Source organism: Acomys russatus, chromosome 19 (genome assembly GCF_903995435.1).
Source record: "Acomys russatus chromosome 19, mAcoRus1.1, whole genome shotgun sequence".
NCBI classification, from domain to species: domain Eukaryota; kingdom Metazoa; phylum Chordata; class Mammalia; order Rodentia; family Muridae; genus Acomys; species Acomys russatus.
Genome location: NC_067155.1, coordinates 17,074,098 through 17,095,776, shown reverse-complemented (window position 1 = coordinate 17,095,776; position 21,679 = coordinate 17,074,098). Strand labels below are relative to the sequence as shown.

General features: G+C 53.6%; 2 protein-coding genes and 1 non-coding gene across 3 annotated transcripts in view; all 3 read left to right on the top strand.

Moving 5' to 3' along the window:
- The window catches only part of Sptbn4 (spectrin beta, non-erythrocytic 4), a 48,286-nt gene extending 41,646 nt beyond the window's left edge, over window positions 1-6,640 (top strand). Inside the window, 5 exon segments of the mRNA XM_051162033.1 lie at window positions 230-299; window positions 941-1,233; window positions 2,726-2,899; window positions 3,043-3,085; window positions 5,652-6,640. Coding sequence (XP_051017990.1) covers window positions 230-299; window positions 941-1,233; window positions 2,726-2,899; window positions 3,043-3,085; window positions 5,652-5,810 — 739 coding nt within the window. The 3' untranslated portion in view covers window positions 5,811-6,640.
- On the top strand, window positions 4,114-4,220 carry LOC127204059 (U6 spliceosomal RNA). Its single transcript, XR_007832415.1, has one exon. It is a non-coding gene; the product is annotated as a U6 spliceosomal RNA (small nuclear RNA).
- A 430-nt stretch (window positions 6,641-7,070) lies between the features above and the next one.
- Window positions 7,071-21,305, top strand: Shkbp1 (SH3KBP1 binding protein 1). The gene is made up of 18 exons (XM_051162662.1): window positions 7,071-7,220; window positions 7,464-7,517; window positions 7,668-7,713; window positions 7,822-7,895; window positions 8,539-8,597; window positions 8,834-8,914; window positions 9,838-9,999; window positions 10,819-10,909; window positions 11,003-11,193; window positions 12,019-12,134; window positions 13,741-13,828; window positions 13,914-14,030; window positions 15,655-15,825; window positions 18,534-18,689; window positions 19,106-19,202; window positions 20,385-20,563; window positions 20,791-20,905; window positions 21,015-21,305. The coding sequence occupies exons 1-18, from the start codon at window positions 7,135-7,137 to the stop codon at window positions 21,253-21,255; spliced, it is 2,124 nt and encodes a 707-aa protein (XP_051018619.1). The 5' UTR covers window positions 7,071-7,134; the 3' UTR covers window positions 21,256-21,305.
- Window positions 21,306-21,679: the final 374 nt, after the last annotated feature.

Sequence of the window (21,679 nt, the reverse complement as noted above, 5' to 3'; positions counted from 1 at the left end):
GCCAGAGCACTGTATATATAATAAACAAATAAATCTTTTTTTTAAAAAAAGGTCAAACAAAAAAGCCTTGGAGAGGGATTTGGTTGTGCATTGAGTGGCTCTGTCAGGAGCATCGCTGAGTTGTGGGGAAGGGCCTGGTATGGAGGCTCCTCTGTCCAGCCAAGGCAGGGCCGTCCCTAGCAAAAGGCCAAGCATCTCACTCAGGGGTCAATTGTCTCTTGTTCTCCAGGAAGGCCACCCTGGCGGACATAGTCGAACAGCTTCAGGAGAAAGAGGCAGGCCCGGGGCTGACTAGAGAGGTAAGCCGAGCAACGGGAATGGGTGGGGTAGAAGCCCTCTTAGTGGCCAGAATCTCAGAGGGCCAACCTCCATCCGGGACCTTGCCATCTGCAGACGCCCCATAATTCTCCCTTAGAAAGATGGAGCTACAGTCCCAGGAGCCTCCTCTCTCTCTCTCTCTCTCTCTCTCTCTCTCTCTCTCTCTCTCTCTCTCTCTCTCTCTCTCTCTCCTCTCTCTCTCTCTCTCTCTCTCTCTCTCTCTCTCTCTCTCTCTCTCTCTCTCCCCACACACTCACAGTAGACTCTAAAACTGCCCCCTCCATCCATTTTAGACTCCAGCCTAGTGCGGTCCTCAGTTTTTCTCACTATCCGCACAAGAAAGCACCACTGCCACCCCGACCCCCGCGCGCCCCAGAGTTCTCACACAGGAATTCTGTGCGCCCCCTTAGAGCCTGCCCCTACCTCTCAAGCTTCCAGAACCCCAAAGCCTAAATTCAAATGACCCCCTTCCCAAAACCTAAGCCCCGAGCGTCTTCCCATGCTCCTTTCCAAGACAGGCAGACCGATGGGACCCCAGGCCCTCGGGCTCCCTGAGACAGGGTGCTCCCCTAGTCATCATGCACAGTACCCCTCTTCCCCCCCCTTCCCTTCATTCACACAGCCGTCGCTGCCTCAGCCTCGCGAGCTTCCCCCTGGTCGCCTGCCCAACGGGCTTGAGCCGCCCGAGCGGACACCTCGGCCGGATCGGCCGCGGGCACGGGACCGGCCCAAGCCTCGCCGGCGGCCACGGCCTCGAGAGGGTGGTGAGGGCGGGGGAAGCCGGCGCTCGCGCTCCGCCCCTGCCCAGGGCGGCTCCGCCCCCGCGCCTCCGGCTCCGCCCACTCACACAGTGCAGCACGAGGGCTTCCTGCTGCGCAAGCGCGAGCTCGACGCTAACCGCAAGTCGTCCAACCGGTGAGCGCGTGGGCGGGACTTTGGACGGCTGGGCGCCGGCTTAGGACGTTAAGTGAATGAGTAGCTGTGCCGGAGGAGGGGGCGGGACTCAAGTTCAAAGAGCCCAATCAGTGAAGGGGAGGGGAGGGAAAGGGGGCGTGGCCTAAGCTTAGAGCACTGGATACCTAAGTGGATGGAGGCTGAGTTGGGAGCCTGAGGGAAGTGCCCCTAGCATGAATAAATTGGGGTTCAATCTTAGCGACCACTTCAAGTAACAAAGGAGCAAACTGAGGGTAGAGTCTAATTTAGATGATTCCAGTAGAGTGTGAATTGGAGCCTCAGTTTAGCATCCATTCAGTGAGTGGGATGGATTACCTCCCCCACCCTCGCAACCTCTACTCATGAAATTTACAGCAGGGGGGGGGCAGGGGGGTGTCTGAAAAGGAACAAACCCAAACTGAGGACCTAGCGGAGTATTGGAAGTTATAGAAGTTATCCAGATGAGCCGGGTTTTTTTTTTTTTCTTCTTAAATTGTCTAAATTACATTTATTTGTGTTGGGGTGGAAAGGTCAGAGGATAAATGGTGGGGTTCAGTTCTCTCTTTCTACTACGCGAGGCCCTGGGATCAAAGTTCAAGGTTGTCAGGTTTGACTGCAAGTGCCTGATTTCCTGAGCCATCTCCCCAGGCCCCAACTGTGTGTGTGTGTGTGTGTGTGCGCGCGCGTGTGTATGCATGTATGTACTTTTGCAGTGATTCTACCTCATACATGTCCAATACATGTTTGTCCTGTGGCGGACAGGTAGAGACAAGATCCAACAAGTGAACAGGGCAGGCTCAGATCTGGCTGGTGGTGACTGTAGGTAGTGCATCTTCCTTGTCCCCAGACCAAAGGGGCAGTGAACGGGGACACCTGTTGTGTTATTTTCCCCAGCTGGGCATTTCTTCTTAGATAGGAGCTTTGGCTGGACGGGGTGACCACATCTTCTTTGTTCCAAACTGTAGAGCAGTTCCTTGAAGGATCTTGGGGGGGGGGGTGTTGAAAACTAATGAATGAGGGAGGGGGGAGGCGGCAGGGGCAGGGATGGGGACGGGGATGGGGGGCGGGGCAGGTGTCTGAAGGTGATATGTGGGAAAAATCGAAGGCAATGAATGGAGCCAGGGGCTTGTGAAGGAATCGCAACTGGGGATTAAGGCTTATGCTCCACTGTGAGACATGCCCCCCAGCGCCTCACTAGTAGGCTCTGGACAAGGGTTCTACCTAATCCAGGGGCTTGCCTCTTGCTTTTGGAAAGCCAACGTGGAAAGAGATAAGGAAGGCCCAGCAAGGGCCAGCCTGGGTATATTCTTGGTCGTGGAAGCCTTGGCCACACCTCCCAGAACAGCCTGGCATGTGGCTGAGTAGGTAGGACAAAGGGGCCAGAGGCAGCAGCAGTCACCCTCCGATGGCAATGCTGTAGGGCTCGCAAGCAGAATTCTGCAGCTCCGGCATAATCACCGTCTCATCACCCCAGGTCATGGGTGAGCCTGTACTGTGTGCTCAGCAAAGGGGAGCTGGGTTTCTACAAGGACTCCAAAGGCCCAGCATCGGGAGGCACGCATGGTGGGGAGCCGCTGCTCAGCCTACACAGAGCCACCGGCGAGGTGGCTAGCGACTACAGGAAAAAGAAACACGTCTTCAAGCTCCAGTGAGTCCCTCTCGTGGGAAGGGAGGGGGTCCCGCCCTCGCTTCGTTTCCCCAGTGGGGTCTTGGTCCCCTTGAAGGATGTGAGGTGGTGTGGGGAGAGGGGTTGGGCCCCTCAGGATCCCTGAAGCCTTGTGTCTCCTGCAGGACCCAGGATGGCAGTGAGTTCTTGCTCCAGGCTAAAGATGAGGTAAGATCTAGTCCTTTCACCCCGAAGTTGCCTAACTTCCTGAGTGGTTCCTGAACCAAAGTGGGGGGGGGGCTACAGAGTTGTAACAGGAAAGAAAGAAGTGAGGGCCCTTGGGCGCTTAATGAGTCAGGGGTGGTGGTGAGGTGGGGTGCTGGTGAGGTGGGGTGCTGGTGAGGTGGGGTGATGGTGAGGTGGGGTGACGGTGAGGTAGGGTGACGGTGAGGTCGGGTGATGGTGAGGTGGGGTGATGGTGAGGTGGGGTGCTGGTGAGGTGGGGTGCTGGTGAGGTGGGGTGCTGGTGAGGTGGGGTGCTGGTGAGGTGGGGTGATGGTGAGGTGGGGTGATGGTGAGGTGGGGTGCTGGTGAGGTCGGGTGATGGTGAGGTGGGGTGATGGTGAGGTGGGGTGATGGTGAGGTCAGGTGATGGTGAGGTGGGGTGATGGTGAGATTGGGTGCTGGTGAGGTAGGTGGTGGTGAGGTGGGGTAGTGGTGAGCTGGGGTGATGGTGAAGGGTCCAGGGTAGGTGCCCGACGGCCCTGATAACTAGGTCCATCTTCTCTGCCACGGCCACTCAGGAGGCCAGAAAGATGACAGGTGTAAGTTTAAAAGGGGAGGATTTTATCCCGAGGGCACTGGGATAGGGGTGAGGTGAAGGTAGGTGACAGGGTTTTAACCTTACTGGAGCTAGAGAAATGGTTCCGTGGATAAGAGGGTTGCTGTTCAATTTGAGGACATCATTTGGATCCCAGCATCCATATTAATACACAAAGCAAGCAAAAACAAACAAACAAACAAACCCACCAAGCATAGGCTGCCCATGGGACTTATAACCCCTGTGATTGCAGGGGCAAAGAAAGATAGGAGGTCGCCAGGCATGGTGGCACACGCCTTTAATCCCAGCACTTGGGAGGCAGAGGCAGGTGGATCTCTGTGAGTTCAAGGCCAGCTTGGTCTACAAAGCAAGTCTAGGACATCCAGGGAAGTTATACAGAGAAAATCTATCTGGAAAAATAAAAAAGAAAGAAAGAGTGCTCACTTCAGCAGCACATATACTAAAATTGGAACAATACAGAGAAGATTAGCATGGCCCCTGAGCAAGGATGACATGCAAATTCGTGAAGCATTCCATATTTTTGAGGGTCCTAGAAACCTACAAGAAGAACATTATGATGGGCAGATCTGGGCCCAGGGGTTCTGCTCAAACTATGGCACCAGCCAAGGACAATACGTGCAGTAAACATCGAACCCCTACCCAGATCCAGCCAATGAACAGGACATTCTCCACAGTTGAGTGGAGAGTGGGGTCTGACTTTCACAGGAACTCTGGTGCCTCATATTTGACCATGTCCCCTGGATGGGGAGGCCCGGTGGCACTGAGAGGAAGGATAGCAGGCCACCAAGAAGAGACTTGATACCCTATGAGCATATGCAGGGGGAGGAGGTCCCCCTCAGTCACAGTCATAGGGGAGGGGAGTAGGGGGAAAGCAGGAGGGAGGGAGGAATGGGAGGATGCAAGGGATGGGATAACAATTGAGATGTAATATGAATAAATCAATAAAAATTTTTTAAAAAGAGAAAAAAAATACAATTTTGAATGAAAATTAAAAAAAAAAAGAAAGAAAAAGAGAGAGAGAAAGGAAGGAAGGAAGGAAGGACAGACAGGCTGTTCACAGGCACTTGTGGTGAACCCAGCTCCAAGTTCACCAGGAGACCCTGTCTGGAAGGAATTAGGCTGGGAGTGATGCAGCAGGCCACTTGGATCCTATTATGGCCTCAAACACATGTGCACTGTGTGCCACCCCCACAACACACGTGTTCTCATACAGCACACAAAAGTGCATTGTTTGCTTTTGGTTTGGGTTGGGTTATTTATTTATTTACCTAGTCTTGATATTTCTTTCTTTTTCCTTTCTCTCTCTCTCTCTCTCTTTTTTTTTTTTTTGGGTTTTAAGATGGGGTCTCTCTGTGTAGCCTTGGCTGTCCTGGACTTGCTTTGTAGACCAGGCTGGCCTCAAACTCACAGCGATTCGCCTGCCTCTGCCTCTCTCTGCCTTCCGAGTGCTGGGATTAAAGGCGTGCGCCACCACATCCAGCTCTATTCTTGTTTTTTCAAGACAGGGTTTCTCTGTGTGGCCCTGGCTGTCCTGAAACACTCTTTATAGAGTAGGCTGGTCTTAACTCATAGAGATCCGCCTGCCTCTGCCTCCCGACTTCTGGGAATAAAAGTGCGTGCCACCACTGCCCAGCTCCTTTAATTTCTCTCTCTCTCTCTCTCTCTCTCTCTCTCTCTCTCTCTCTCTCTCTCTCTCTCTGTGTGTGTGTGTGTGTGTGTGTGTGTGTGTGTGTGTGTGTGTGTGTGTGTGTGTTTTGGGGGGCATCTTATAGGTAATCCTATTGCTTTAGATCCACAAAAGTGTTTAGAGAAGAGTCTGGTGCATGTAACTGTCCTTTTATCCTTACCCTCAGTATACCTGATAACAGGAATGGAAAGGCAATCTAGGGAGGGCAGTACAGGTGAGACACTCCTCCAAACAAAAACAAGGACCTGTCCTGCTTCTTCTGCCAGGAGGAGATGAATGGCTGGCTGGAAGCTGTGGCAAGCTCTGTGGCAGAACACGCCGAGATTGCCCGCTGGGGCCAGACACTACCTACTACGTCATCCACGGATGAAGGCAACCCCAAGCGTGAGGGCGGGGAACGCAGGGCCAGCGGGCGCCGGAAGTGATGCCAGGTACCCTCCCCATTTTTGGAATCCGACCAGTCTCCTTGCCCCCTCCTCTCCGCGCTGTGGACACAAAGACAGCTTCTCATCCCCCAGGCCAGGGATGACTGCGGATGTGCCACGGTGGGCCCCCGGGACGGAAGGGACTTCTCCTGCACTCCAAGAGGTGGTGGTAGGGGACTTCTGTCCCTATAGCCATATCTTGGTCCCTTCCCGCTCGCCAACCCCACCCCAGGTGCTGGGGCTCCATTCTTTTTATGCAATAACTGAGCTTGGTGGGGACGGGCAGGGAACCAGTTGAGCCAAGCCCCCTGCCCAATCGTCATATCCTGCCCCAAGAAGCTGGAGTGGCGAAGGCTATGGGAGGTGGTGATATTTTTTTGGCCTCCTCTCCGCCCTAAGGATGGACACGGGGGTCGCTGGTGAGGTCCCCTGGACCATCCAGGGTGCTAGGGGTTGGGGAGAGGACACATTCCCTCCCTGCCTTTACCTCACTTCCAACGCTGCCTTGATCTGTCTGGGAAGAGGGAGCGAAGGGGCCCTTAGCCCCTGCACTCCACCATCTCAGAGCCATGTGGTTAATCCCCTGACTTAGTTTATTTTTGCAAAAACGTAGACCTCCCTCTCCTAACCCCTGCCCCGCATCCGCGAAGGCTTTTAATAGAAGAGGAGTCAAAGTTCAAAACGGTCTTCCTCTCTTCTCCCCCATCCAGCTGTAAATGCCACTTCCCGAGGGGAAGGGGTTGGGGTTAGCCCTCCCCCTTGCATGCTTCTGGCTGGACACCTCCCTGGGAGTCGGGGAGGATCAGGGTTACAGGCAGCCCAAGTGGCTGCCCCCGGGGCCGGGGGTGCGAGGCGGTGTGGCAGGCGCACACTGTATGTACCTATAATAAACCCTTTGGCTTTGACAGTCTACGCTGGTTTGTTCGCGTGTCTGAGACAGGATCGGAGGGTGGGCTGGTGTGGGGACGAGGCTGCGAAGACTAGACAGACTCTAGATGTACACCTACCACTGGTGTGGGCTCATCTCAAAATCTGCACACGTACTCCTCAACGAATCGCCTAGAAGTTACACCAAAATAAGGGAACCTTAGAAAGGGGAAGGAAGTTACTAAACTACGCCCCAAAGGATCCCCTCAAGGTGCGCCCCGTCGAGGCCAGGAAACGGCTGCCCCTCTTTCAAGAGTCAGACAACGTAATGCGATGAGCGAGCTCTCTATCCAATCGTCGAAGGAGCCAGGAGGCTCTAGACCAATGAGCCAGCTTCAGGGGTGGGGCTTACGCATACCCGGAAGTGGGTGCAAGGCGGCAGGCTCGCCGGGGGGCCATGGCTGTCGCGACGGCTGCTGCGGAAGGGGTCCCGAGTCGGGGATCTCCCGGGGAAGTGATTCATCTGAACGTGGGGGGCAAGCGGTGAGTGCGGGAGATCCCTAAGGTCCCATCCTACGGACTGAGGCGCGATAGCCTCCTCTTCTAGGGGGGTGGGGGTGGTAATCCCTTGTCCATCAAGAGTTGCTCCGCCCCATGCTGGAGGCTCGGCGCTTGGATTAAAAAAAAAAAAAAGATCCGAAGAAAGCGTGGAGCCCGCGGGAGGAGGCTGCGGTCCTCACCTCACCTCCTCCCGCACGTGTTCCCTCTCCTTACCTCACCGCCCAGGTTCAGCACCTCTCGCCAGACGCTTACCTGGATCCCAGACTCTTTCTTCTCTAGGTAATTAGGAGAACCAGTTTTGGGGGCGAGGGTAGGAGGGGATGAAAGGAGAGGGCGTGGTGGTGGTGGTGGGAACCCACTTCCACCCTTACTCACCTCCGCAACTCGACCCACGACACCTCCTGTTCCCCCCCCCTCCCCTTCCTGTAGTCTTTTGAGCGGACGCATCTCGACTCTGAAAGATGAGACCGGAGCTGTGAGTAGGGACAAGATCAAAAATGGGACGCCCGGTGGGAGGAGGGACAGGACCTCCTACTAATTCCCGGTCTCTGCCCTACGCCCCACCCCCGCCCCCACCATGCAGATCTTCATCGACAGGGACCCCACCGTCTTTGCCCCCATACTCAACTTCCTGCGGACCAAAGAGTTAGACCCCAGGTTGGTACCGGTAAATGGGTGAGTTCTGCCACCACGTAAGACTGACTCTCTCCTCCTCCTCGGAATGTCCGTTTATTCCATTCCATTAGAATTATTCAGCCTTAGCCGGGGCTTGGTGGCCCACGCCTTTAGTCCCAGCACTCGGGAGGAAGAGGTAGGTGGATCTCTGTGAGTTCGAGGCCTGGCTGGTCTAGAAAGAGAATTCCAGGACAACCAAGGCCAGCACAGAGAAACCCTGTCTCGGAAAAACACCAACAAAAAACAAAACAAAAGAATTATTCAGTCTTGGTCATTTTATACAGCACCACCTCCAAATAATGAACTCGCATTTGCACCAGCCTAGATTTTTTTTAAAAAGTATTTTATGTATTTCTTTCCTTGTTTGAGACAAGGCCTTGCTCTGTAGCCCTGGCTGCCTAGAACCCTCAATCCAGACCAGGCTGGCCTCAAGCCTACTTTGATCTACTTCCTGCGTCCTGAAGAGGGCAGGGGTACACCACCCTCAAACTCCCAAGAATCTTAAGCCCGTCAAAACTAGTTAGGTTTCAATATTCGCCACGCAGTTTCAAGAACTTTCTCTTCAGAATGCTCTGCCCGCTCTTACGCCACAGACTTTTACACCCTAGTCTCTTCTGTTATCTAGGGGCGTCCATGGTTCCAGCCTCCTCCACGAAGCCCAATTCTATGGGCTTGCTCCATTGGGTAAGTGGGAGAGCCCCCCACCCCCACACCATCAGCATCCTCCGTTACTTCTCCGCTTTTTTTTTTTTTTTTTTTTACTTCCCCAGTCAGAAAGACCTTTGGGTTAGAGCTAAGAGCACTGGATTTGGGTCTGGCTATGAAGGGGGTGGTAAGTCTCTGGAAAAATAGAGGAGAAGAGACGACAGCGGTCTGCTTTAGTTTTCTTCAAGATAAAGTTTTGAGTCCTTCCCTTTCAGTTCGTCGACTGCAGGTAAGAGAAGAGTTGGATCGCTCTTCCTGTGGAAATGTCCTCTTCAATGGTTATCTACCTCCTCCAGGTGGGCACTCCCAATTGATGCTGGGGGAGGGGAGATTGGGTTAAAGACTACATTTCCCATAAGGCTACAAACCTTAGGTACCTGTACTGGAGCCCCAAGGTGCAATGGGAGTTGTAGTTCTCTATTAGATGGTTGGACAGGAACTTAGAGCCTGATGGGAGTTGTAGTCTGAGTTGTCTAAGTTTCACCTTCACTTTTCAGAAATTAGAAAAAAAAAAAAAGAAACGTTTAAAATATAAGCTTTATCATACTAAGTTTATGCCACAAATGCAGTGAAGACACGAAAATAAAACCTGAACAGGACAGCTGGGCATGGTAGCACAGGCCTTTACTTCCTCAGGAGGCAGGCAGATCTGTGAGTTCGAGGCCAGCCTGGTCTACAATGGGAGTCCAGGACAGCAAAGGCTGCACAGAGAAACCCTGTCTTTTAAAAAAAATTAAATAAAAAAAATAATAGCAACAAAAAAGCCAGAACAATGTTCTGTCACCCACGGAAGAGGGTTTTCTTCTTATTAGGAGGGAAGATAACCAAATTCTTATTTTAATTAATTTATTTAATTTATTCATTCGTCGATGATGTGTGGCATGCATGTGTGTGTCCACACACATGTTTGTGTCAGAGGTCAGTGTCCATCCATCCAGTCTCTTTCTCTATTGCATTCCACTTTTTTTTTTTTTCCTGCTTGGGCATGGGGGGCGGGATAGTGAAGGGTTCTATGTGACAGGGTCTCTCTCTTAGCCCTGGCTTTTCTGGAACTCACTATGTAGACCAGGCTGGCCTTGAACTCACAGAGATTCCCCCCTTCCTCTGCCTCCGAGTGCTAAGATTAAAGATATGTGCCACCGCACTCAGCCATACCCCAGCACCACAGACTGCCCACCACGATTATAATTACGGTGACTGCAGCTTCCCCTCACTGCAGTGTTCCCAGCGAAACGGCGGAACCGGCACAGCATGGTGGGGCCCCAGCAGGTAGGGGGACGCCCAGCCCCCGTTCGACGGAGCAACACGATGCCCCCCAACTTGGGTAACGCAGGGCTGCTGGGCAGAATGCTGGATGAGAGACCTCCTCCATCCCCGTCAGGTGTGTCTCTGTCTTTGTCATGCATGTTGTACTTGGGTCTGAGCCTAGGGCATGCATTCTGCCACTGTATAGCCCTAGCTAGCCCTCTTTCTGAGACAGGATCTTACTCTGTCCCAGGCTAGCCTGGAGCTCAAAGCAATCCTCCTGCCTCAGCCTCCTGAGTAACAGAACTATGATTATAAATGATGTATGCTCCTCAAGCCCTTTTTTGTTTTATTTATTTTATTTTATTTTATTGGACTTCCCAGACAGGGTCTCTCTGTGTAGCCTTGGCTGTCCTGGACTCACTTTGTAGACCAGGCTGGCCTCGAACTCACAGAGAGATCTGCCTGCCTCTGCTTCCCGAGAGCTGGGATTACAGGCGTGTGCCACCACACATGGCTTCAAACCCTTGTTTTTATTTGATTATTTATTTTTAATTATCATTATCGTGTGTGTATGTGTGTGTGTGTGCGCGTGCATGCGTGCGCGCACGTGTGAACACATAACACATGATATTTATGGAGGTCAGAGGACATCATGTGGGTTTTGGAGATTAAACTTGGGTTGTCAGGTATGTGCCAAAACTGCTTTTACATGCTGAGCCAGAACCGCTGCCTTCTCTTTCATTTCTGTTTGGAGACAGGGTCTCACTAAGTTGCCCAGACCAGTCTTGAACTTTCTGTTCCTTCAGCCTCAACCTCCACAGTACCCAAGGTTACAGGCCTCCACCACCAGACGTAGCTTACACTTCTGTCCTTTAGGAGACCAGGGCCGGTGGGGCCCCCGTGACCCTGCTCTGGTCTCTTCTCTTACCCCCCCCCCCCTCTTACCCCCAAGGTCAACCGGAGGAGCCAGGTATGGTGCGCCTGGTGTGTGGCCACCACAACTGGATTGCTGTGGCCTATACCCACTTTCTCGTCTGTTACAGGTGCTGAGGGTGGGGATGGGGTCGTGGGAGGCTCTGACCCTGTGGATAGGCTGCCTCTGAGGTGGGGGTTGCTGATGGCTCCCAATCCCACAGGCTAAAGGAAGCCTCCGGCTGGCAGCTAGCATTCTCCAGCCCACGCTTGGACTGGCCTATCGAGCGCCTGGCTCTCACAGCCCGGGTGCTTGGCGGTGCTCCGGGTGAGCATGACAAAATGGTGGCAGCGGCCACAGGCAGCGAGATCCTTCTGTGGGCTCTGCAGGCGCAAGGCGGTGGTTCCGAGATAGGTATGCCTCGTGGACTTTCGTAGAACCCCGTTTTAGCCTGTTAAAATAACCCAACCCGTAAAACTCGGAAATCCAGATTTGGAGATGAAGAATTCTGTGGGCCAGTTAGTCCCTTGGCCGCTATGAAGCCCTGTTCCAGATCTTCAGACATTGCATTTTGCTTTAGATGGGATTGTACCATGTAGCCCAAGCTAGCCTTGAATTCCAGGTATTCCTGTCCTCAGCCCTGGGCACTGGATAACAGCCGCAGCAAGCGCCACCATGCACACATAACACACTGGTTTTGTTGTTGTTTGTTTTTTTATATATTTATTTATGTGTCTGGAGAGAGAGGGGACCATGTATGACATCTGCGGTCTAATCCCAACACCATTTAAACTAGGTGTTGTGGTGCACAGTTGTAATCCAGCACTCTGAAGGCAGGGCCAGCCTGGGCTACATGGGACCCTGACTCAAACCAGTAACAACAGCCGGTTCTGGTGGCGCAGGCCGGTAGGATTTGCTGAAGGAGGCAGTGGCAGGAGCATCTGGAGTTCGAGGCCAGCCTGGGATACATGTTTAAAAACCTCAAGCCCTCGGTTGTCACAGCCCTTTGCCCCAATGGAAGGGTACAGGCTCATTTGGAAAACCTTGGCCTGTTAGAGTCTGGCCTCCACTAGACCCCTACATCCATCAGATATTCCGTGTAACTCCCTGAATCTCCTTTGCATCCCATTTCCCAACATGACCTAGGGCCCAGGGACTTCTTGCTGCCCACCCCGCCCCCACCCCAAGCCCTGCAGTGGGCTTCCAGCGCCCTGTTGAGCACCCCCTTGCTGCCTGCAGGTGTCTTCCACCTGGGGGTGCCAGTGGAGGCTTTATTCTTTGTTGGGAACCAGCTCATCGCCACAAGCCACACGGGGCGCATTGGTGTATGGAATGCCGTGACCAAGCACTGGCAGGTGAGTTTGCGCCAGCCGGGCCCCCTCTTCCCAAGCGTCTAGACTGTGCCGGCCCAGGGTTCCCTTCCTATTTCACTCCGCCTAGAGGAAGAGCCTGAGGAACCCTACGGTGGGTATGGGATAAAAGTCCTTGGAGCATCCAGTAGGCCTTCCTGCAGGGGTGGGTTGGATAGGAGGATTCTTCAAGCACTGGGCGGAGATGCTCTATGAGGGAGGAAGGGAGATGTGCTGGTGCTCATCGCTGTACCCAGCCCAGACCATATGTAAATGTGGAGAGAAAACATGCAATTGTATTGTATTTCTCCTACAAAAGTATATTGGGAGAGAGACAGAGGCACAGAAAGAGAGAGAGAAACAGGAAAAACAGTGAAGGTGAGGGACAGAGAGGAGAGAGAGAGAGAAAGAGAGAGAGAGAGAGAGAACAGCAAAGACTTAATTGTAGAGCCCCTGCCTAGAATCCCCCAGTGAGGGGCTGGGGGCGTGGCTCAGTGGTAGAGCCCCTGCCTAGAATCCCCCAGTGAGGGGCTGGGGTGTGGCTCAGTGGTAGAGCCCCTGCCTAGAATCCCCCAGTGAGGGGCTGGGGGCGTGGCTCAGTGGTAGAGCCCCTGCCTAGAATCCCCCAGTGAGGGGCTGGGGTGTGGCTCAGTGGTAGAGCACCTGCCTAGAATCCCCCAGTGAGGGACTGGGGCGTGGCTCAGTGGTAGAGCCCCTGCCTAGAATCCCCCAGTGAGGGGCTGGGGTGTGGCTCAGTGGTAGAGCCCCTGCCTAGAATCCCCCAGTGAGGGGCTGGTGGCGTGGCTCAGTGGTAGAGCCACTGTCTAGAATCCCCCAGTGAGGGGCTGGGGCGTGGCTCAGTGGTAGAGCCCCTGCCTAGAATCCCCCAGTGAGGGGTAGGTCAATATTAAAGTATGTATTTAGCAGGGAGGAGGCCCCAAGTTCCATCCCCAGTGCTAAAAAAGATACTAAACATATGCCAGGCAGGGTGGCACACTCTTGTGATCCCAGCACTTGGGAGGCAGAGGCGGATAAATCTCTGTGAGTCCAGCACAGCCAAGGCTACACAGAGAAACCCTGTCTTAAGAAACCAAAACCAAAACAAACAAAAATGATAGTACACACACACACACACACACACACACACACACACACGATATTACAAAATACTTTTTTAAAGATTTACTTATTATGTATACAGTGCTCTGCTTGCATGTACATCTGCAGGTAGAGGAGGACATCAGGTGACATTGTAGATGGTTGTGAGTCACCATGTGGCTGCTGGAAATTGAACTCACAACCTCTGGAAGAGCAGACAGTGCTCTTAACCGCTGAGCCATCTCTCCAGCCCCACAAAATAATTTTTTTTAAAACTCAGCAAAGATAGACATGAGGGGCCAAGGAACGAACCGTCTAAGAGAGGAAAGTGCAAAGGCTAGCTCCAGGGAGAGCCGCGATCTTACAAGTAGACGTGAGTGGCACCTGTCAAGGCCGGAAGGGACAGGCTCAAACCCAGGTAGCCTGGCCACGCCGGCCACACAGAAAGGGGCCCTGTGGGAGAACAGCAGGGTGCCAGGCAGGCCCCTCACCACTGCCTCTTTTCCTGCCCCAGGTCCAGGAGGTCCAGCCTATCACCAGTTACGATGCAGCCGGCTCCTTCCTCCTCCTTGGCTGCAGCAACGGCTCCATCTATTACGTAGGTGAGCGGTGTCCTTCTGCCGTCTGAGGGGTGGGCTGGAGCAGGTGCCTCAGACCAACACACTCCACCCCCGCCCACCCACCCAGATGTGCAGAAATTCCCCCTGCGGATGAAGGACAACGACCTCCTTGTCAGCGAGCTCTACCGAGACCCCGCAGAAGATGGGGTCACCGCCCTCAGCGTCTACCTCACCCCCAAGACCAGTAAGCCCCAGCCCCCGGACCGTGGCTGTGTCCCTGCTTGTGCAGTGTGGCATGTGGGTGCCTCGGGAAGGGGCCACGTTATTTCCCATTTCACTCATCGTGTGGTTTGGTTTGGTTTAGCCCCCTTTCAGGCGCTGGGATGCTGCTAGCCTATCCACAAGAAGCCATCGTTAGTTAATTTTTGCATCTTTCCCTTCTTCCATCAGGATATGACAATTGAATACTTCATAAAACCTGGATATATGCCAGATAGCAGAAAAATCCATGCTCAAAGATCCTTGATTCCCCCCCCCCCTTTTTTTTGATGTCTGGGTAGCCCAAGCTAGGCTCTAAGTCCAGAGCAACTCATCCTGTTTCAGCATCCCAAGTGCTCAGATCACAGGCTAGCCCCTTGGTTCTTCTCTGTCTTCTAGATTTAATATTCATCCGTGCTCATTTATTTATTTATTTATTTATTTATTTATTTTTTTGGTTTTTCGAGACAGGGTTTCTCTGTGTAGCCTTGGCCATCCTGGACTCACTTTGTAGACCAGGCTGGCCTCGAACTCACAGCGATCCACCTGCCTCTACCTCCCGAGTGCTGGGATTAAAGGCGTGCACTGCCACACCCGGCTTCTATTTATTTATTTATTGTTATGTGTACACTGCTCTGCCTGCATGTAGGCCAGAAGACGGCAGTAGATCACATTATAGATGGTTGTGAGCCACCATGTGGTTCCTGGGAGTTGAACTCAGGACCTCTGGAAGAGCAGTCAGTGCTCTTAACCTCTGAGCCATCTCTCCAGGCCCCCATCCATGTTCTTATGTGGGACACAAGTGCATTGCCTGTGGCCACTGCATAAAACGCCGCCACTGTCTTTTACCTGTGTTCTTTTTTTAAAATATATTTTATTAATTTATTCATATTATATCTCAATTATTATCCCTTGTATCCTCCCCATTCCTCCCTCCCTCCCATTTTCCCCTTACTCCCCTCCCCTATGACTGTGGCTGAGGGGGATTTCCTCCCCCTGTATATGCTCATAGGGTTACCTGTGTTTAGTTTCTGGGAACCTCTCTAGCACTTGGGAGGCAGAGGCAGGCAGATCCCTGAGTTTAAGGCCAGCCTGGTCTACAGAGCTAGTTCCAGGACAGCCCAGGCTACACAAAGAAACCTTGTCTCAAAACCAAAGAAAGAAAGAAAAGTTTGTTAGTGCAGCCTCTGAGACCCTGGGATGTGGACTCTTGGCTTAAATGTCTCTGTTTATATGTCATTCTGGAATTTTAAGAAAAGATTTAATTTTTTTATGTGTACGGTATGTGTGAGTGCTTTACTGCATGTACGTAAGTATGCCATGTGCCCAAAGAGTCTAAATGAAGGCATTAGATTCCCTGGAACTAGAATTACGGACAGGTGTGAGGTGCTGTGTGTGCGCTAGGAATTCTGGGTCCTCTGGAAGAGCAGCCAGCTCTCTTAACCCCTGAGCCATCTCCCCAGCTCAACTTGTATTTCTTCTCAGTCTCATCCTCTCTGCGCGTGTCTGTCTGTCCCCCTCTCTCTCCTCCGATCCCTTCCTTCCCTCCCCTCTCTGCCTTGGTTTTGTTTCCACGACAGACTTCCTCTCTCTTGCTGGCCCCTCCCCAGGCGACAGTGGGAACTGGATTGAGATCGCCTACGGCACCAGCTCAGGGGTCGTTCGGGTCATCGTCCAGCACCCTGAGACGGTGGGTTCGGGACCCCAGCTGTTCCAGACCTTCAGTGTGCACCGCAGCCCTGTCACCAAGATAATGCTTTCAGAGAGGCATCTGATCTCAGGTAGGTCCCTCTGCAGGAGGGCTAGCCTCGAGAGCGAGCTCGGAGCCAGGGGCCACGGTGTCTCCCAGCGGGGACAGCTGTGTCAGAGACAGCCCTTGAGGGCCATCGCGGAGTGAAGAAAGACCCATAACACACACAGTGACTCGTGCCTGGACTCCCAGCATTCCTCCTTAGGCTAAGGCAGGAGGATTACTTCCAGCTCAAGGCCAGCCTGAGCTGTAGAGTAAGACCTTGTGTGGAAATGTAGCTGAACTGTAGCAAATAGCTTGCTTAGCTGAATTGGAATCCCAGCAGCAAACCTGTAACCCTAGCCCCCTGGGGGTGGAGACAGGAGGAGCCGGGGTTTAAGGTCACCCGCAGCTGCATCGTGAGCTTGAGGCCAACCTGGGGTACACAAGAGCCTGTCTCTAAAAATCAAAAATAAAAATAAAGTTTGCAGTCTCAGGAAATATATATTTAGGAGGTGGGGGATACGAAAATAATGCGTCCATTAAGCATTTATTGAGCATGTGCTGTCTACTAGGTGTGGGATGTAGTGATGACACACGCTAACACAGGTCAGTGCCCTGCGTCCGAGGGAACTAATTCTCTAGTTGAAACTAGAAATTTCTCTAGTTGAGATAACTAAAAATGCAGGTTGGGGTGTGACTTCGCAGCAGAATGCTTGCCTTGTGTACAGGACGCCTTCAGTGTCTAGCACAACAAAACAAGGTAACCATACAGAGATCACCAGGTGTGGCGGTGCACACCTGTGACCTAGCGCCAGGAAGGCAAAGGCAGGAGGCTTCTGAGATCAAGGCCAGCCTGGCTACGTCGCGAGACCTTCTCTCAATGCAAAAAGTAAATAAGTAAATGAATAAATAACCTGGGAGCTCAGTCAAGAAATAACCCGTGGTGCCAGCATGAGAGCCTGGTTCAAGGTCCCAGACAGCCACGTAAAAGCCAGGCATGGCGGTGCATACCCGTAAACCCAGAGCCAAAAGGGCATGGATGTCAGGAGTGGCCACCCAGGTGAGTTCCAGGTTCAAAGAGAGACCCTGTCTCAGGCAGCAAGGGACTGGAGAGACGGCTCAGCAGTTAACAGCACTGACCGGCCTTTCAGAGGACCCGGGTTCGATTCCCAGCACTCAGCCATCTCTAGCTCCAGTCCCCAAGGATCTGGCATTTTCTTTTGGCCTTAGCACGAACCCTTGTACATCTACCTTCTCAAGGATGGGGTCAGAAAGCTCAGTAGCGGAGCGCATGCGTAGCTGTGCAAGGGCCTTGGTTTGATTCTTAGCCCACGATAAATAAATGAATAGGACAAAACATCCCCAAGTAGTGTTGAATAAAAATGAAGCGGTCCCCAGCTGCGGCGGCTCACACCTTGAATCCCAGCGCTCAGGGTGCAGAAGTGAGCAGATCTCTGTCAGTCGGAGGCTAGCCTGGTCTACATAGAGAGAGCTCCAGGATAGTGAATGGGTGTGTAAAGTGTGTGTGTGTGTGTGTGTGTGTGTGTGTGTTCAAAGTTTGTTTATATTTTCTCAATACTTTGTAAAGATTTATTTACTTTATGTAACGAGTGATTTATCTGCACATACACCTTCAGTCCAGAAGAGGGCGCCAGATCTCATTATAGATGGTTGTGAGCCACCATGTGGTTGCTGGGAATTGAACTCAGGACCTCTGGAAGAGCAGGCGGTGCTCTTAACCGCTGAGCCCTGTTTGTTTTTATAACTTATTTATTTGTGTTCTGTTTACATTAGTGTTTTGCCTGCTTGTTTGGGGCTTTCAGATCCCGAGGAAGAAGGAGTTATAGACAGTTATGATGCCTCGTGGGTCCTCTGGGAAAGCAGCCAGTGCTCTTAACTCATGAGCCAGATCCTCAGTCCCTCCATCATGTTTTTAAAAGACAGAATCTTTTACTGGGATCACCCATTATACTAGGTGGGGCTGGCCAGGGAGCCCCCAGGGACCTCAACCTCTCCAGGGCAGGGGTTACGAGTGTGCACCTCCACCCTCTGGGCACTTAAGCTCTCCTGACAAACGCTTTACCAACTGAGCAATTGCTGAGAAAAGGTCTTGCTACGTAGCCCAGGGTGGCCTTGAACTTATGATGTGTTGAGGATCATTGAAGAGGACTGATACGGGCCAAGTCTGTGCGTGGCCAAGGGCCTTAGAGCAGAAATGAAGGGCCAAAGATACAGACAACCAGGGACAAGCTTTTCAGTGGGTGCAAAGAAAGCCGGGGTGGGGGTGGAGGCTGGCAGGTGAGCAGGGAATGGGAGGTAAGTGAAGAGCAGGGGCGTGGCCAGTGTTGGTGTTGATATCCTTGGGCTGGCTGAGTGTGGAATATGGCCTTACGGACAGGACAGGATCAGGAAGCAGAGAAAGAGAGATGAGGTGAAAGGACCCCAGGTGGGTTCCGTGGATAGGGCAATTTGGGGTCACACCCAAACCACTTCGGAGGCTGAGCCAACAGGATCTCTGGGCATCTGGAACTCCAGCTAAGAGAATTCCTAAAAATTTCTTGACGCCGGTGGGACTTTGAAGGGACGAGGGATGTGGGGCTACAATCGGGATGGAAAGTGATTAAGTTAAAACTAAAATTAAAACAAAAACTATTTTTCTTGACGCCTCTGAAAGGGCTCGTTGTGCTGGGGGAATCAGGAGGGTGGGACCGTGCTGGTGCCTAGCCAGGCCTGACCTTCTATCTTCCCGTTCCTTAGTCTGTGCAGACAACAACCACGTGCGGACGTGGTCTGTGACCAGATTTCGAGGCATGATCTCCACCCAGCCTGGTTCCACGCCGCTGGCATCCTTCAAGATTCTGGCGCTGGAGTCGGCCGACGGGCACGGCGGCTGCAGTGCTGGCAACGACATCGGTGCCTGCTGATCTTTCTTTGACTCCTCCCTTCAGACCTGCCTGGGCCCTGTGGGATCCCACTGACCCCTGTAGACCTCTGCCTGCCCGTGTAGCTGCTCTCTTGCCCTCCAACCTCACTGATTACTCAGCCGTGTTCACCTTACCTTGGCTTCTGCCTGACCTCCTATTGACCTCTGAACTCCCAGCCAACCCCGCTCAGTCATTGGTTCCCACTAACCAGCCCTGGTCAGCTTACCATCCCCTGACAGCCCTGAATACTGTTGATCCCTGCGAGCCCCTAGTTCAGTCTGCCTCGTAGCCCGGGAGCAGGATCCAGGTCTGGGAGTGGGCTCAGCGACGGCGAAAGGCTAGTGCCATGAGGTCTGGAGGCCCCGTGGAGCCTGGCTAGCCCTCACCCAGCCCCTGCCCATCCAGGTCCCTACGGTGAGCGCGATGACCAGCAGGTCTTCATCCAGAAGGTGGTGCCAAATGCCAGCCAGCTCTTTGTGAGGCTCTCCTCCACCGGGCAGCGGTGAGTACTCTTCCCGCCGCCGAATGAGGCAGCACCAGAGAGGAAACCCAAAAGGGATCCACCATAGGGGTCCTGAAGGGGCAGAGGTTACAGTCTAAATGGGCCTCTGGGTTGTGTGTGTGTGAGAGAGACAATGACGCTGGAGAAACCCCAGGTCCGTGTGCTGGACCTTAGACTGCCCAGGCAACGGAGTGGGGAGGGGCGCCGGAGTGTTGCCGAGGGGAGTGGCCTCGGCAAAGAAACCTGAAGGGTAGGGATAAAGGGAAGTAGGAAGGAAGGGAGAGAGGGCTTGCCTGGTGAGGACAGAGCATGCGCCAAGGCTAGGACGAGGTCCTGGTGCTTGGGCAGGGCAGCCGAGAGGCGTTTTTTTTTTTTTTTTTTCCTGAGTATGTGGGAGGCTATGGCTGTGTGACCATAGGATCAAAAGGCAGAGATGAGGTTGGGGCCAAGTGCATGATGGGAGACAGGGTGAGACAGTGATGCAAGAGATGCCTGGTATCCCGTACCAGGTGGCGGATGCTGCTGATGAGACAAGCAGGGGATGTGGGAAGGGTCCTGGGATATGTGAGTTGGGGGCGGGGGGGAGGAAAGGGGAGGCAGAGTGTCCGAGGTGTTGAAGCCAAATCAGATCAAAGGGGCTAAGGATGCAGGCTGGCCGGCAGGGTGGGTCAGCGCACCACGTGCCTATCATGCATGAAGCCTCGGGTTTGACTAAATGGTGTGGTACAGGCCTGTAAACCCAACACTCAGGAGGTAGAGGCAGGAGGGTCAGAAGTTCAGGGTCATCCTCAGCTACCTGGCAAGCCACAGGCCAGCTTGGGCTACATGAGACCCTGGCTCAAAACAAAGAAAATAAGAGCCGGGCCTGTTGGCGCACGCCTTTAATCCCAGCACGCGGCGGCGGCGGGGGGGGGGGGGGGGGGGGGGGGGGGGGTCGGCAGAGGCAGGCGGATCGCTGTGAGTTCGAGGCCAGCCTGGTCTACAAAGTGAGTCCAGGACAGCCAAGGCTACACAGAAAGACCCTGTCTCGGAAAAAAACAAAACAAAACTAGATGGGCTTGGATAAGGATTGGGGTGGGCCTGAGTGACGGGACCTGAATGCTGAGTGTTAGAGACAGATGTGGAGAGGGGTGTAAGGCAAGGGACCAGGCTGAGCGACCTCTGACCTCTTGCACCCCACAGGGTGTGTTCCGTGCGCTCAGTGGACGGCTCACCCACGACTGCTTTCACGGTGCTGGAGTGTGAGGGCTCGAGGCGGCTGGGCTCCAGGCCCCGGCGCTACCTGCTCACCGGCCAGGCAAACGGCAGCCTGGCCATGTGGGACCTGACCACCGCCATGGATGGCCTGGGCCAAGCCCCTGGTACTCCTCACCCCACCTCAACCCTGTCCCCACGGCTCTGTCCTCCAACCCTTTTGACCTTTCTTGCCCTCCAACTCTTTTTTTATAAATTGCTTCTCCCTTTTCTCTCTCAGCCCCTGACCCCAGCCCATGTGTCTCTGCATCTTTCCCCCTTCTCTCTTACCTCCAATGGCTCTTTGCCTGTGACCCTCATCTGACCCCTGACCCTGCCTCTTTGGCACCCGCAGCAGGTGGCCTGACGGAAGAAGAGCTGATGGGGCAGCTGGAGCAGTGTGAACTGGCCCCATTGGCCTCCTCTCGGGGCGTTTTCCCCAGCCCCTCCCCCCGGACCTCTCTCACCAGGTAGCTGTAGCCTCATTCCCTTCCTGCAATGGAAAGAACATGGTGACGCTGGGGTTATGGGGGGGACACTGCCCTGTGAGCTGAGACACTGAGTTTCCTTCCCTCTCAGCCTCCACTCAGCCTCCAGCAGCACCTCCCTGTGTGGACACAGAGGGAGCCCCAGCCCACCACAACAGGCAGAGGCCCGGCAGCGCCGAGGGGCGGGGAGCTTTGTGGACCGGTGTCAGGAACTAGTGAGGAGTGCACCAGAGCCCCGCCGGCCGCCGACGCCAGCCCCTCGGCCCTCCGCCGCCGGCCTTGGGACTCCCCTGACACCTCCCAAGAACACTCTTAATGAAACCTCCTTTTGAGCCTAACTGCCACAGTGCCTTTCAGACGGACTGGTCCCCGGGGACTCAGGGGCTTCAGCCATCGTTGTCACTGGATTCTCATCACCCTTCTGTCCTAAAAGCCAAAGTCACCCTCTTTAATAAAACTCTCACTGCCAACCCTGTTTGTGTTCTTGCCCCCCCCCCCAGGTATGTGGGGGGGCAGGTGGAGGCTGAGGGGGGACAAGAAAGAAATGGAGATGTAGGGGCCTACCAGGTTCCAAGCTTTAAATTCAGAAACATTTTTACTGGGTGTGATGGAGCACGCCTTTAATCCCAGCACTTGAGAGTCAGAGGCAGGCAAATCTCTGAGTTCGAGGCCAGCCTGGTCTCCAGAGTTGAGTTCCAAGACAGCCAGGCCTATGTAGAGAGACCCTGTCTCCAAAAAAATAAATAAATAAATAAA